Source organism: Tachysurus fulvidraco, chromosome 1, assembly GCF_022655615.1.
Source record: "Tachysurus fulvidraco isolate hzauxx_2018 chromosome 1, HZAU_PFXX_2.0, whole genome shotgun sequence".
Lineage (NCBI taxonomy): Eukaryota > Metazoa > Chordata > Actinopteri > Siluriformes > Bagridae > Tachysurus > Tachysurus fulvidraco.
The window spans coordinates 37,804,181-37,817,460 of record NC_062518.1 but is presented as its reverse complement, the minus strand read 5'-3'; the positions used below and the strand labels follow the sequence as shown (position 1 = coordinate 37,817,460).

Sequence of the window (13,280 nt, the reverse complement as noted above, 5' to 3'; positions counted from 1 at the left end):
AGAGGCTGGAGGCACAGACTAGGCTGCATTATTGTAAAAGCTGCAAATACACTCGTGCAAATGAAACACAAACACATCTACAAGCCAATTTAGTGCTATTTCCCAGAACTGCATAAATGTTCACAGGCTGTTTAACTGTCTATCAACCTTTTGATTTCCTCCAAGGTCTGTAGTGTACTGTATTGGCGTGTTTTACAGGCCACATGCGTTGCACACATTGTTTACAGGTTTTATTTTTATACGTCCGCCTGTGTTGAGGTCTGCACTGTTTTCAGGGTGATCCGTCATATCTCCACTCGGGAGCTGTGCTAGTTTGAGTCTCTTTGGTTAAAACCAAAGCACATGCCCAAAGGAACTAGAGCTACAGCTGTGTGTGTGTGTGTGTGGCATTATTTTCGTTTTCAGAAAATGGATGCAGAAGGAAAGAGGCAGTGTACTGAGCACTGAGGGAACTGGAAAAGATTGTGATTAGGAACGCATGCTCTGAATTTCACACAATTTGTGAATGCTTGTACAATTAATTAGCAGCAGCAGGGAAACAAAGAACCACGCTGCATCGACTCTGTGATTGACTGTGTGGCCAGATAACAACTTTTCTTTTTTTTTCAAATCATGTTACATTTGTTCCTTGACTCTTGTCTCTGAACCCAAATCTGAATCGACTATGAGAATGTTTTCATTTGCTTTGGTTCATCCTGAATGTTTGCTCTTATCTTAACTGCACTGCTAACCTTCAACCACGACAAATGAAGATAGCAGGTGGAATTTACTGAACGTTCGCATGAAAATAAACAACGTGACACTTGCTCAGTGCAAATGTTTACTGTCCTTCTTTCACTACCATTGACCAAGTGAATGGAAAGTTTCTGGGAAGTGAGATGATGCAGCAGTAGCTTCTTAATCTGAATAACAGTACTGATTCCTCTTCGGAGGTGTTTTTGCAGAAATCTTGCTCACATTCGGTGATGTACGGTGACATACAGGGTTTTTGCTCTAGCCGGTTCTGTGACTGCTACAGTGATCTGTAAGAAATATCCAGTCAGATATCTAATCTCGTTTCCATGTTGTGTGTGTGGGATCCGAAGGGCACTGATAACAGACTGCAAATTAATAATGAATAACTGTACTGCTGTACTGAACTACTCAGTGAAAGATAGATATACAGAATAATCACTTATCTTTAATTCATATTCTCCTGGATCCATTTGTGTTTTTTTTTTGTTTTTTTTATTATTTTTATTTTATTTTATGCAAAGTAGAGCTTTTTTGGGAACATCATGTTCAGATAAAATTCATACCCTTGGAATTTCTGACTTTTATCCTGGGAATGTCTCTACAGCCCTGAGCTCAGTAAGTGATGTCAGATCACTCGCTGTACCTGATAACAATCTCTCATATTTTTCACACATCTCAGCCGAGGTGTAGGTGGTCTAGACGGAAGCACTGACTTTCTCACAAAACACAAGACATCAAATGTTCTTGTCTGATGAGACAGACAAAAATAAAATAAAAAGGTATACGGTATGTTTAGTGCAAGGGGGAAAAAGTACATGATTAATACTGAATGATCGCCATAACCATACCACTTCAGCCTGGGAGTCTTATAGGGCTTTCACCAAGGTGGAGGGAATCCTGAGTAGCTACAAAACCAAGTGCAAACCCTTCATGTAGCTGCTAGTAAACTAAAGATGACACAGACATGGAGTTCAGCAGAATTCCATATAACTCAGGTTTGTTCACCGACTTGTTACATATTAACATGGAGTTCACTCATGGACCTGAATATATCCTGTGAAGAGAACAGAGAAAAGGTTTGTTTATTCTCTGGGTTACTGAGGTCTAGTTTTGTTTAGGCTACATCCTATATTAGTTTGTTGTTTTTGTATTTCTGATGTCAAAACTGAACTGTGATCAGACCGGTAAACCCGAGTAACGTCTCCAAGTCTGAAATGAAGCTGCGTTTTGTCCATCTTTTCTTCAAACATCGCTTTGTATGTACGTCAACTGGTGAAGGGTTTATGCTATGCAATATGCATGAAAGGATATACAACATGTCATGATGCTATTTATATCCAACGATGCATATCGAATGGATCTGTGTTAGATGTCACTTGAGGACTGTGTGTGTGAGTAAAAGCTGTGGAAGTTTGACGTTTAAACACGCTGAATGTATCCTATCTGACACAATCAAAGAAACTGAGTTGCTGCACAGATCTGAATGTTGTGGTTTTGATTCCCTCCTTTCAGACCTGATCCACTGCACCAATGAGATGAACGTGAACGTGCCCCAGCTGGCGGACACTCTGTTTGAGCGGACAGCCAACAGCAGCTGGGTGGTGGTTTTCAAATCCCTCATTACCACACACCACCTAATGATGTACGGAAATGAGGTAAGATTCGCGCGCACACACACACACACACACACACACACACACTCGTGCGAACACACACATTCTTTCACTGTCATGCAGTTCTGCCTGAGCAAAGTGAAATGGTCTTATTTCAATCTCACCTAGTGTAATGACGTATAGCAGTAACAGAGTACCCTAGATATACTCTCACTGCTTAATAATGTGGCCCAGAAACACAGCCTTGGACACACACACACACACACACACAGTGTAGTCTGTATTCTGCTGGACTTGTGGGAATGAAACCATGTTTAAATCTTTTAATCATGGTGTAATTAAGTGAACGCAAAGTATTTTTAACAAGAAGTCAGTGATGAGAACAGAAACTCAAACAGCAATTATACCTTGTTGTGTACACATACTTACACAACTAGTTGTCTTGTTGTAGAACTAGTTGTGGGGGTGGATTCCTAAAGCTTTTCAGAAAGGTTATTTTAACCCTTTCATTATACCCAAAGCCTCACATTTTAATGTGTTTGTAAGTTAAACAGAAATAGAAATGATTGTGTGGTATAACCTACACCTACTGCTTTTGTTCTTCAGTCGCCGTTGTCTTTGTCATATCAGAGGAGAAACTTCAGGGACAGTTAGAGGACGTCTGCAGACAGAGCACCGGTTAGGGGAGGACACACTGATAAAGTGCTGATCTTAAGGGGGGGTGTTTGTGTGGAGGGGAGTGTATGAGTCACTCCCAACTATGGCCTAGATACTGACTGTACAGCTTTCAGCAGCTAGGCGAGTGTGTGTGTGTGTGTGTGTGTGTCTGTGCGCGTGTTGCAGAACTACAAGTGGGAAAAGCTGACGGTGGAATTTTACAACTGCACTTTGAGGATCAGAGATAAGGAACTCTTGGTGTGTTCCTCTAATGGACTTTTGTAGCAGTCAGTATAGGCCTCTGCATACCAGGATGTCACTTTCTCTTCTTTAACTAATAATCAAATGCAAAGTGGGAGCTGCTGAAGTAGCACATGAAGTGCTTGTTTAACCGTGTATGTTTACAAGAGCAGGATAGAGTCCTGAGAGCTCTTGAGCATCTCTCCCACAGCTTGTTTCTATATCACAGCTACTTTCATGGCTCTAGGGTTCATGTGTGTACATTTCTTTTAAGAAGTCTGTTCCAGTAGTTGTTGTGAAAAGATTGTTTCAGGGACTCAATGGGTCATTAACACACTCCTTCACATAATGATAACTTAAACTAGCAGATCCATTAACAGATGTACTACTGGCAAAAAGTTCATAGACTCCTAGACCATAACATTCATCACATACATCCTATACTGGTGTTAGTCCATCTTTCCTGCTATAATGTGTATCCACCATGCAGGCTTGCTGCTGCATTTTGGAGCGTGGCTGTCGGGATATTCTCATTCGGCCACAAGAGCATTAGCAAGGTCCGGCACTGATGTCTGTGTTCAGTTTAGTAAGGTGTTCAACGGTGATGAGGTCAGGGCTCTGTGCAGAAGACTCGAGTTCTTCATAGAGCTCTCTTTGTGATCAGACTGGAACAGGTTTGGTGCTCTTGGTTACAGTGAAGAGAAATTATGTCACAGCATTCAGAGACATTTAAGACACTAGTGTGCTTCCAACTCGGTGGCAACAGTTTGGGGAAGAACCACATTTGTGTGTTGGTCAGTTGGCCATATAGAGTATGACTTTGGGGTGGGAAGAAATTGGAGAACCCAGAGGAAAGCCACATGTGCATGGTGAGAAGATGCAGAAGGATCAGAGCATGAAGCTGTGAAGTGACTGTTACCTGCTACACTAGCATGCTGCCCTGCTACCCACATTTCCCATTTATACACACAAATATCCACTTCATTAATCATTTACAGGAAATGACTTTACTTCAGTTTTACTGCACAGACTATATTTTCTGCATAATATTTGATACTCAATGAGGAGTCATAAATGTCATCATTGGGAAGCATATGTTTCAATAGATTTATGAGCTCTTTAACGTTCAGTTGCAGCTTTATATCACTCTGAATGCATAATAAACACGATGAATAGAATTCGAGCAGTAAAATGTATTCAGTATATATCTGTGTAAAGAATGACAGTGCACATTACCTGTGTGTGTGTGTGTGTGTGTGTGTGTGTGTGTGTCTTGAAGACTACATGTCCATATAGGGACATCTGACAAATTTGACATTCTGGGACAATTAACTTTAATACAAGACCCAAATGGTATTATTTTATTTTTATTACTAGGTTTAGGCTTAGGAGTAGGTTTGGGTGTAGACACAGCATTAATTAGTTTTATTATTCATTACGCATGGGGGTGCTTGTGTGTGAAGGTGCACGTGTGGGGTGTGTTATCATTTGGGAAGGATATTTTTAGGGGTTTGCCTTGTGGTGCTCTGATAAATTGTTTGGGCTGCAGAGATAAATAACTGCCTGCTGATAGCACCATTTAATGAGCTCTTCCTCAGACACACACAAACGAACACACACACGAAAAAAAACAGGCCTCGGATGTTGATTATTAGATTTGAATGGAGTGGTTGTGGGTGGATGGGAACAGACCTTACCCAGACACGAACCTGCCGGAAGCCACAGCACCGACACAGTGGACGCATTTCAGTGGGATTCGGATTTGCTCGTTTCAGAGGTTGTAATTCAGTTATGATATTACGATGACTATAAACCGGTCTTGTGGGGGATGCAAATGAGCGAGGAAGGTTGTTTAACATTCCAGCAGCGTGGTGTTTTTGAATGTGCTCAAAAAGCACTGCTGTTTGCATAATGACTGCTGTGTTTGAGTGATGCGAGATAGCCGAGGTAATAATTACCTTTTTAATAAGCACACTTACAATTCCTGTACTCTCACTGTTACACTTTTATTCCCTTTTCTCAGACAAGACTGCTAATCAATACCCAGGAACAGGATAAACACTGGGGATAAGCAGTAATTATCATACCTGCCTATCAGATCGCTTCCTAGTGAGCAGCTCTAAGGGGCTAGATTGTGGATTATTAATCATTTGGAATACTGCATGTATTCTCTAAGAAGAGAATTAGTCCACGTGCTGGGAATTTTCTCAAATGATTTGAAATTAATTGGTGTTTTTGGCATTTCAGAGGTTGTGGCTGGAACAAACAGATTCCCCCAAGAATTGGTGCTGTCTTGGTTTTTTTGTGCTTGCTGTTTTCTGCTGGTTTAAAAAAATAAACCAAGCAAAAAAAAAAAAAAAAAAAAAAAAAACCACCCATCACACTAGATGCAGGAGCCGTATCCATAGCAACTCTGAACTTGTTGAGAGTCAAGTGCTCCACTTCGCTGTGGAAATCCGCATGCATGCTCAGTCCCGCTTCTCTTGGGTCAGGTTTGAGTTTTGCAAGTAAACTGATCAAGACAGGGAAAAATCTCACTGTAGAGCAGCAGTCACTGCTCTAGATGTTTTTGTGGGGAAAAACTCCTGGCCAGAGGCTTGTGTGTTAATAATGCATGGTGCTTTGGTGCTGTCACTGTTCAAGGTTTATACTCAATTTATTATTAGCAGACTGGAAAATCCATTGTTTTTATTTGTCCTTATATGCTGTCCATTTTAAACAAGAACTTTAGAGCGACAGAGCTGTAAATAACCAGCGATGTCGAGTCGAAGTGTGACACAGGTTTAACTCGAACACACAGGAGTGACCGCGTCAGCGAGTGTGTGCTGTTCTTGCTTTGTTTGTCATGCTATGCTGGCTTTCCTGACAGGACGTCCTCCATTATCCAGATTGAAGGCGATCGCCTTGTCTGAAGCACATCAGCAGGCTGGGGAACGTAGCAGGAGAAAGTGGACATACCTGGACGTTCCTTTGCTGCAGCGTATTCCCTCAAACAGACGAGGCTGAATATTAAATAAGGCCGCATGCAAGAGAGTGAAATAAGAGACGATTATTCATTAACCTGTTTACCATGGCAACTCCGATGCACTCCCTATTACAATGTGTGTGTGTGTGTGTGTGTGGGGGGGGATTCTCCAGCTACTTCGGAGTAAGATCTACCAGCTGATCAATGCTCAGGAGGCAGGTGCAGAAAGCAATTCGACTCGTTATGCAAAACTTAGCGTAGGTAGTGGCTACCTGAGAAAGGCTGAGAGGTTATTGTTCTGTTACTACGATACCTCAGTGATTTTCCATTTCTATTTACATTTGGCAGACGCTCTTATCCAGATCTCACATCAATTATCTCATTTATAATTGAGGCTTAGAGGCTTTGCTCAAGGGCCCAGCAGTGGCAGTTTGGCAGTGGAGAGATTTGAACTTACAAGCTTATCCACTGAGCTTTCAATTCCCTTCTGGTGATGAGACTGGTATCAGATAGTCATCCCATACCATTATCATTTATTTGTATCTGATACCGTGATATAAGCCTAGTGTCATGCAAACGAACACAGTTCAGTCATGGCAATGAAAGCAAAACACACTGTAAGGCACTACTGTAATATATTCATATAACAGTTGATGAGGATAACCTAAGAACTTTAATTTGAATCCAGACCCAGTGTGGCTCACCTGAGCAGAGCTGGATCAGCGAGTGTAGACTTTAATAATGAGTGTAAACAGATTTTAATTTTTATTCTGAAGCAAGTGTGCAGAGAAACCGTCAAACGTGAGCACCACATTTCTGCAAACGCTAAGCACCGAGACTCTTCCTTCCTTCTCGATCACCATGGGCTTCCCGATGCTCACGAGCTTTCCTCCACACGTCAATTCCAGTTAAAAGGGAGGAACTCACTATGAGCATTTAGTTGGAAGCAGCACAAGACAGCAAACATAGCTCAGCCAAAATGTCCCGTGATGCCATTGATTGCTTAATACTGAGTAAAAAACATTGCGAGATTTGTATCAGAGAATACCAAAAAGCTTGTACTCATACCCAGGCTGAAAAATCTTAGCGATTTTCCGTTGTGATGCATTCTTGTCAGCTGCATCGCATACACATCAGTAAACGTGTTCAGAATCGTGTGTATATAAAAGTATATTTGCATCCAAGGTTGGAGGGAAAACCCCATTGATTATTATTGTATCACATTAACACTAATGACACATACATGGCTTTATTTTATTTATTTACATCTAGGATGACTGTTTTGGTTTTTTTAGCCACTGTTTGTTGCTAACAATTAAGATCAAACTTAAATCTGGCTTAATCTGAATCCAGGTGAAGCTGGAAAACTAACGCACCTCGAACGCAGCTTTACTGACATGTATTTTTCCTACCATTTCTTTCCTCTACTCTTTCTTGGTTCTTGATCACTGAACGTTTTGCTTTTTCTTGTCCTATAACCTAAATAAGGGCTAGTGGGCAGGAGTTTCCATGTAGCCGGAGCCGATTTTTATCATTAACCCGCTTTTTTTTTTCTTTCCCTGATGCAATATTCAAATTGGCTCCAAAGCGAGGAGAGGTTTGAGAAGTCCTCATGGCAGGAGAGCTCCAGATATGATTGTGCTCATTTTTATTTACTGGAGCTTTTTGCTGCAATGCACATGAGTGAGTAAGGAGTGATTTACACCAGCCCTATTTTTTTCCTTTGTCTTTTGTGCACATCACTCAGTCTCAACACAATTGCATGGACACCTCGGCGTAATGAGTTGCTATGCCAGCATCAACTAAACCTTTGGAATCTTTCCCAAGAAATGCGGTGGATATCTTTCAGCCCCAGGCAGTGTAATTTCACCTGTAGGGCAAATCACTGTTGGCTGTAATGAGTTTATAACGAAGCAGATGTGAGAAACTGGAGTCATTTTTGAAAAACACACAATTGTATGTTTTTGCTGAGCTGCAGGTTTTAGTGTTGTTTGGAACGCAGTGGCTGCTTTTGGATGTGATGTCACTTCCTTGTTGTGACATGATCTTCATTTTGGTTGAGTAAGTCTCAAGAAGTGGGAAACTGTGCAAAAAGGGCAAAGAGGAACTTGGGCCTGAGCTCGTATCACATGACCATTTTGTAGGTGCTCTAAGGTCACAGATATCTCGAGGCAGTATAAGCATAAATTCTCACTAGTATGCTTTCTTTGAGATATATTTAATTATTAATTTTGCAGAATTCACAGAAATAAGCTTTGGGCTATTTCAGGTGAAGCTGCCTTCCCTTAAAGTGTAAAAAGCTGCAAACACGAAAAAAAACCCAAAGCAATTGAAGTTTCACCGATTAAATAACTCAGCTGTTTTAATACTTTTGGCCGTCGGCAACAAGATTTATTTTTAATGCTTGACTTCAGAGAGCCCTCCAAGTTCTCATGCCCTCTTTCCCTTGCATTAAAGATAAATAAACAGCTTGTTCCAGCGCCTCAACCGCTTTCTCTACATTTCTAGTTGAGAGCTGAATTGATGAAATGGAGGAGAAACTCTCAGTATGGCGTCTAAGCTGGTGGACGAGGCCTGGCCTAACCCTAGCCTCAAGACTCCAATGCCTGTGTCAAAATTGTATTAAATTTGTTTTTGCTTGAAATGTATATTATTCATCAGATTGTGGATCAATCATTTTTTCACCAAGTATTTGGGTTTTCTGTTATAGTTTTTTCTCTTTAATGGCAGTTTTAGTTTGGTTTTTGAGCCGTTGCTATTAAAGCTGTTGAAGTTTACAGAGGTTTCAGATGAACAAAACGTCAGTTTTCTGTTGTCCAAAAAAAAGGGGTACCAAAAATGCTGCTCAAAGGTCTGTAGGGCGTTTTATTTTTCCCCCTACGTGTAAGCTGTAAGTCGTCATTTTCCTTCATCTCTGATGTTTTGCCGTGAATTCCCCCAAATTCCCGCTCTCTGGTAGACCTGGGAAAAGATCAGTCACTGCTCAATCAAGTCTGAGCAGATCACAGCGTGGAACATCGAATGATCCTCTTTTCGGGAATTTCCAGCCTGCTTTTCCCAGCCTCAGCTCTGTCGGCCTTGAAAGGTGGTGAAGGCAGCGCCAGCAGCAACGGTGTCTGCCAACCCCGAGGCAAAAGCCTCAGTCTGTACCTGCTTCAGCCAGGCAGCTTCTTTCCTATCAGCAGTTTGCTCAGAGTGGTCACATTCCAGATAAATACACACTGCTCTGCCATGTGAACCGAAACCCGATTGTGATCTCAGTCTCTTTTCTGTCTCCCAGCGTTTCATTCAGTACCTGGCCTCGAGGAACACTCTCTTCAACCTGAACAATTTCCTCGATAAAGGTGCATTGCAAGGTAAGATGCAGGTTGTCAAAAACACAGATCATCACTGATTAATAAATAAAGCTTTAATCTCTCTACATGTACCCTGTCCTCTTTTCATTCCCATCCTTCGCCTCTGGTTTTCTCTCACCGTGTTTCATTCACACTTATTCTGTGTGTCAGGCTACGACATGTCCACCTTCATCAGACGCTACAGTCGCTATCTGAACGAGAAGGCTCTGTCCTACCGGCTCGTAGCTGTCGACTTCACAAAGATGAAAAGAGGGTAAGCCGAACATCTGGAGTTTTTTGATCTCGCCATTTAATTCCCAAACGTGATCCATTAAACAAACTGAACTAAATAAAAAGTGAGTTTCTTTTTTAAATCGTGACCTTCTCTTGGAAGATAATGGGGCTGATTTCAGAGACGGAGAGACACAGACAGGCAGAGAGAGAGATCGAGAGACAGGCAGAGAGATCGAGAGACAGGCAGAGAGATCGAGAGACAGGCAGGCAGAGAGAGATATCGAGAGACGCAGAGAGAGATCGAGAGAGAGGCAGGCAGAGAGAGATATCGAGAGACAGGCAGAGAGAGATATCGAGAGACAGGCAGAGAGAGATATCGAGAGACAGGCAGAGAGAGATATCGAGAGACAGGCAGGCAGAGAGGGAGATCGGCAGAGAGACACAGACAGGCAGGCAGAGAGGGAGATCGAGAGAGACAGGCAGAGAGGGAGATCGAGAGACACAGACAGACAGGCAGAGAGGGAGATCGAGAGACACAGACAGACAGGCAGAGAGGGAGATCGAGAGACACAGACAGACAGACAGAGGGGGAGAGAGAGACAGACAGACAGACAGAGGGGGAGATCGAGAGACACAGACAGACAGGCAGAGAGGGAGATCGAGAGACACAGACAGACAGACAGAGGGGGAGAGAGAGACACACAGACAGACAGACAGAGAGGGAGAGAGAGACGCACAGACAGACAGACAGAGAGGGAGAGAGACACACACAGACAGACAGACAGAGAGGGAGAGAGAGAGGCAGGCAGAGAGAGCTATCGAGAGACAGGCAGAGAGAGATCGAGAGACAGGCAGGCAGAGAGGGAGATCGGCAGGCAGAGAGGGAGATCGAGAGACACAGACAGGCAGGCAGAGAGAGAGATCGAGAGACACAGACAGACAGGCAGAGAGGGAGATCGAGAGACACGGACAGACAGGCAGAGAGGGAGATCGAGAGACACGGACGGACAGGCAGAGAGGGAGATCGAGAGACACGGACGGACAGGCAGAGAGGGAGATCGAGAGACACGGACGGACAGGCAGAGAGGGAGATCGAGAGACACGGACGGACAGGCAGAGAGGGAGATCGAGAGACACGGACGGACAGGCAGAGAGGGAGATCGAGAGACACAGACAGACAGGCAGAGAGGGAGATCGAGAGACACGGACAGACAGGCAGACAGAGGGGGAGAGCGAGAGACACAGACAGACAGGCAGACAGAGGGGGAGAGCGAGAGACACAGACAGGCAGACAGAGGGGGAGAGCGAGAGACACAGACAGACAGACAGACGGGGGAGAGGGAGAGACACAGACAGACAGACAGACGGGGGAGAGGGAGAGATACAGACAGACAGACAGACAGAGGGAGAGAGACAGACAGAGACAGAGGGAGAGAGAGAGACAGAGACAGAGGGAGAGAGAGAGACAGAGACAGAGGGAGAGAGAGAGACAGAGACAGAGGGAGAGAGAGAGACAGAGACAGAGGGAGAGAGAGAGACAGAGACAGAGGGAGAGAGAGAGACAGAGACAGAGGGAGAGAGAGAGACAGAGACAGAGGGAGAGAGAGAGACAGAGACAGAGGGAGAGAGAGAGACAGAGACAGAGGGAGAGACAGAGACAGAGACAGAGGGAGAGACAGAGACAGAGGGAGAGAGAGAGACAGAGACAGAGGGAGAGAGAGAGACAGAGACAGAGAGAGAGAGAGAGACAGAGGGGGAGAGAGAGACAGAGACAGACAGGGGGAGAGAGAGACAGAGACAGACAGAGGGAGAGAGAGACAGGACAGAAGGGGGAGAGAGAGACAGAGACAGACAGGGGGAGAGAGAGACAGAGACAGACAGGGGGAGAGAGAGACAGAGACAGACGGGGGAGAGAGAGACAGAGACAGACAGGGGGAGAGAGAGACAGAGACAAGACAGGGGGAGAGAGAGACAAGACAGACAGAGGGGAGAGAGAGACAGAGGACAGACAGGGGGAGAGAGAGAACGAGACAGACAGGGGGAGAGAGAGAGAGAGACAGAGGGGGAGAGAGAGACAGAGACAGACAGGGGGAGAGAGAGACAGAGACAGACAGGGGGAGAGAGAGACAGAGACAGACAGGGGGAGAGAGAGACAGAGACAGACAGGGGGAGAGAGAGACATCGACAGACAGCACGACAGAAATACAGACACAGACAGGGGGAGAGAGAGACAGAGACAGACAGGGGGAGAGAGAGACAGAGACAGACAGGGGGAGAGAGAGACAGAGACAGACAGGGGGAGAGAGAGACACAGAGACAGACAGGGGGAGAGAGAGACACAGAGACAGACAGGGGGAGAGAGAGACACAGAGACAGACAGGGGGAGAGAGGGGGAGAGAGACACAGAGACAGACAGGGGGAGAGAGGGGGAGAGAGAGACAGACAGACAGACGGGGGAGAGGGAGAGATACAGACAGACAGACAGACAGAGGGAGAGAGACAGACAGAGACAGAGGGAGAGAGACAGACAGAGACAGAGGGAGAGAGAGAGACAGAGACCGAGGGAGAGAGAGAGACAGAGACCGAGGGAGAGAGAGAGACAGAGACAGAGACAGAGGGAGAGAGAGAGACAGAGACAGAGGGAGAGAGAGAGACAGAGACAGAGGGAGAGAGAGAGACAGAGACAGAGACAGAGGGAGAGAGAGAGACAGAGGGAGAGACAGAGACAGAGGGAGAGACAGAGACAGAGGGAGAGAGAGAGACAGAGACAGAGGGAGAGAGAGAGACAGAGACAGAGGGAGAGAGAGAGACAGAGACAGAGGGAGAGAGAGAGACAGAGACAGAGGGAGAGAGAGAGACAGAGACAGAGGGAGAGAGAGAGACAGAGACAGAGGGAGAGAGAGAGACAGAGACAGAGGGAGAGAGAGAGACAGAGACAGACAGGGGGAGAGAGAGACAGAGACAGACAGGGGGAGAGAGAGACAGAGACAGACAGGGGGAGAGAGAGACAGAGACAGACAGGGGGAGAGAGAGACACACAGACAGACAGACAGAGGGGGAGAGAGAGACAGACAGACAGACAGAGGGGGAGAGAGAGACACACAGACAGACAGACAGACAGACAGACAGAGGGAGAGAGAGACGCACAGACAGACAGACAGAGAGGGAGAGAGAGACACACAGACAGACAGACAGACAGACAGACAGAGAGGGAGAGAGAGACACACAGACAGACAGACAGACAGACAGAGAGGGAGAGAGAGACGCACAGACAGACAGACAGAGAGGGAGAGAGAGACACACAGACAGACAGACAGAGAGGGAGAGAGAGACACACAGACAGACAGACAGACAGACAGAGAGGGAGAGACACACAGACAGACAGACAGACAGACAGACAGAGAGGGAGAGACACACAGACAGACAGACAGACAGAGAGGGAGAGACAGACACAGACAGACAGAGAGAGGGAGAGAGAGACACAGACAGATAGACAGAGAG

General features: G+C 45.1%; 2 protein-coding genes across 8 annotated transcripts in view; both read left to right on the top strand.

Moving 5' to 3' along the window:
- Window positions 1-13,280, top strand: part of LOC113663171 (E3 ubiquitin-protein ligase TRIM39-like) — a 537,569-nt gene that overhangs the window by 156,319 nt on the left and 367,970 nt on the right. The window lies entirely within an intron of this gene.
- Window positions 1-13,280, top strand: part of si:ch211-200p22.4 (phosphatidylinositol-binding clathrin assembly protein) — a 55,002-nt gene that overhangs the window by 9,947 nt on the left and 31,775 nt on the right. For all 7 annotated transcript variants that reach the window (XM_047815988.1, XM_047816002.1, XM_047815986.1 and 4 more), the window contains exons 2-4: window positions 2,248-2,390; window positions 9,491-9,566; window positions 9,717-9,819. In XM_047815988.1, coding sequence (XP_047671944.1) covers window positions 2,248-2,390; window positions 9,491-9,566; window positions 9,717-9,819 — 322 coding nt within the window. The remainder of the gene's footprint in view (window positions 1-2,247; window positions 2,391-9,490; window positions 9,567-9,716; window positions 9,820-13,280) is intronic.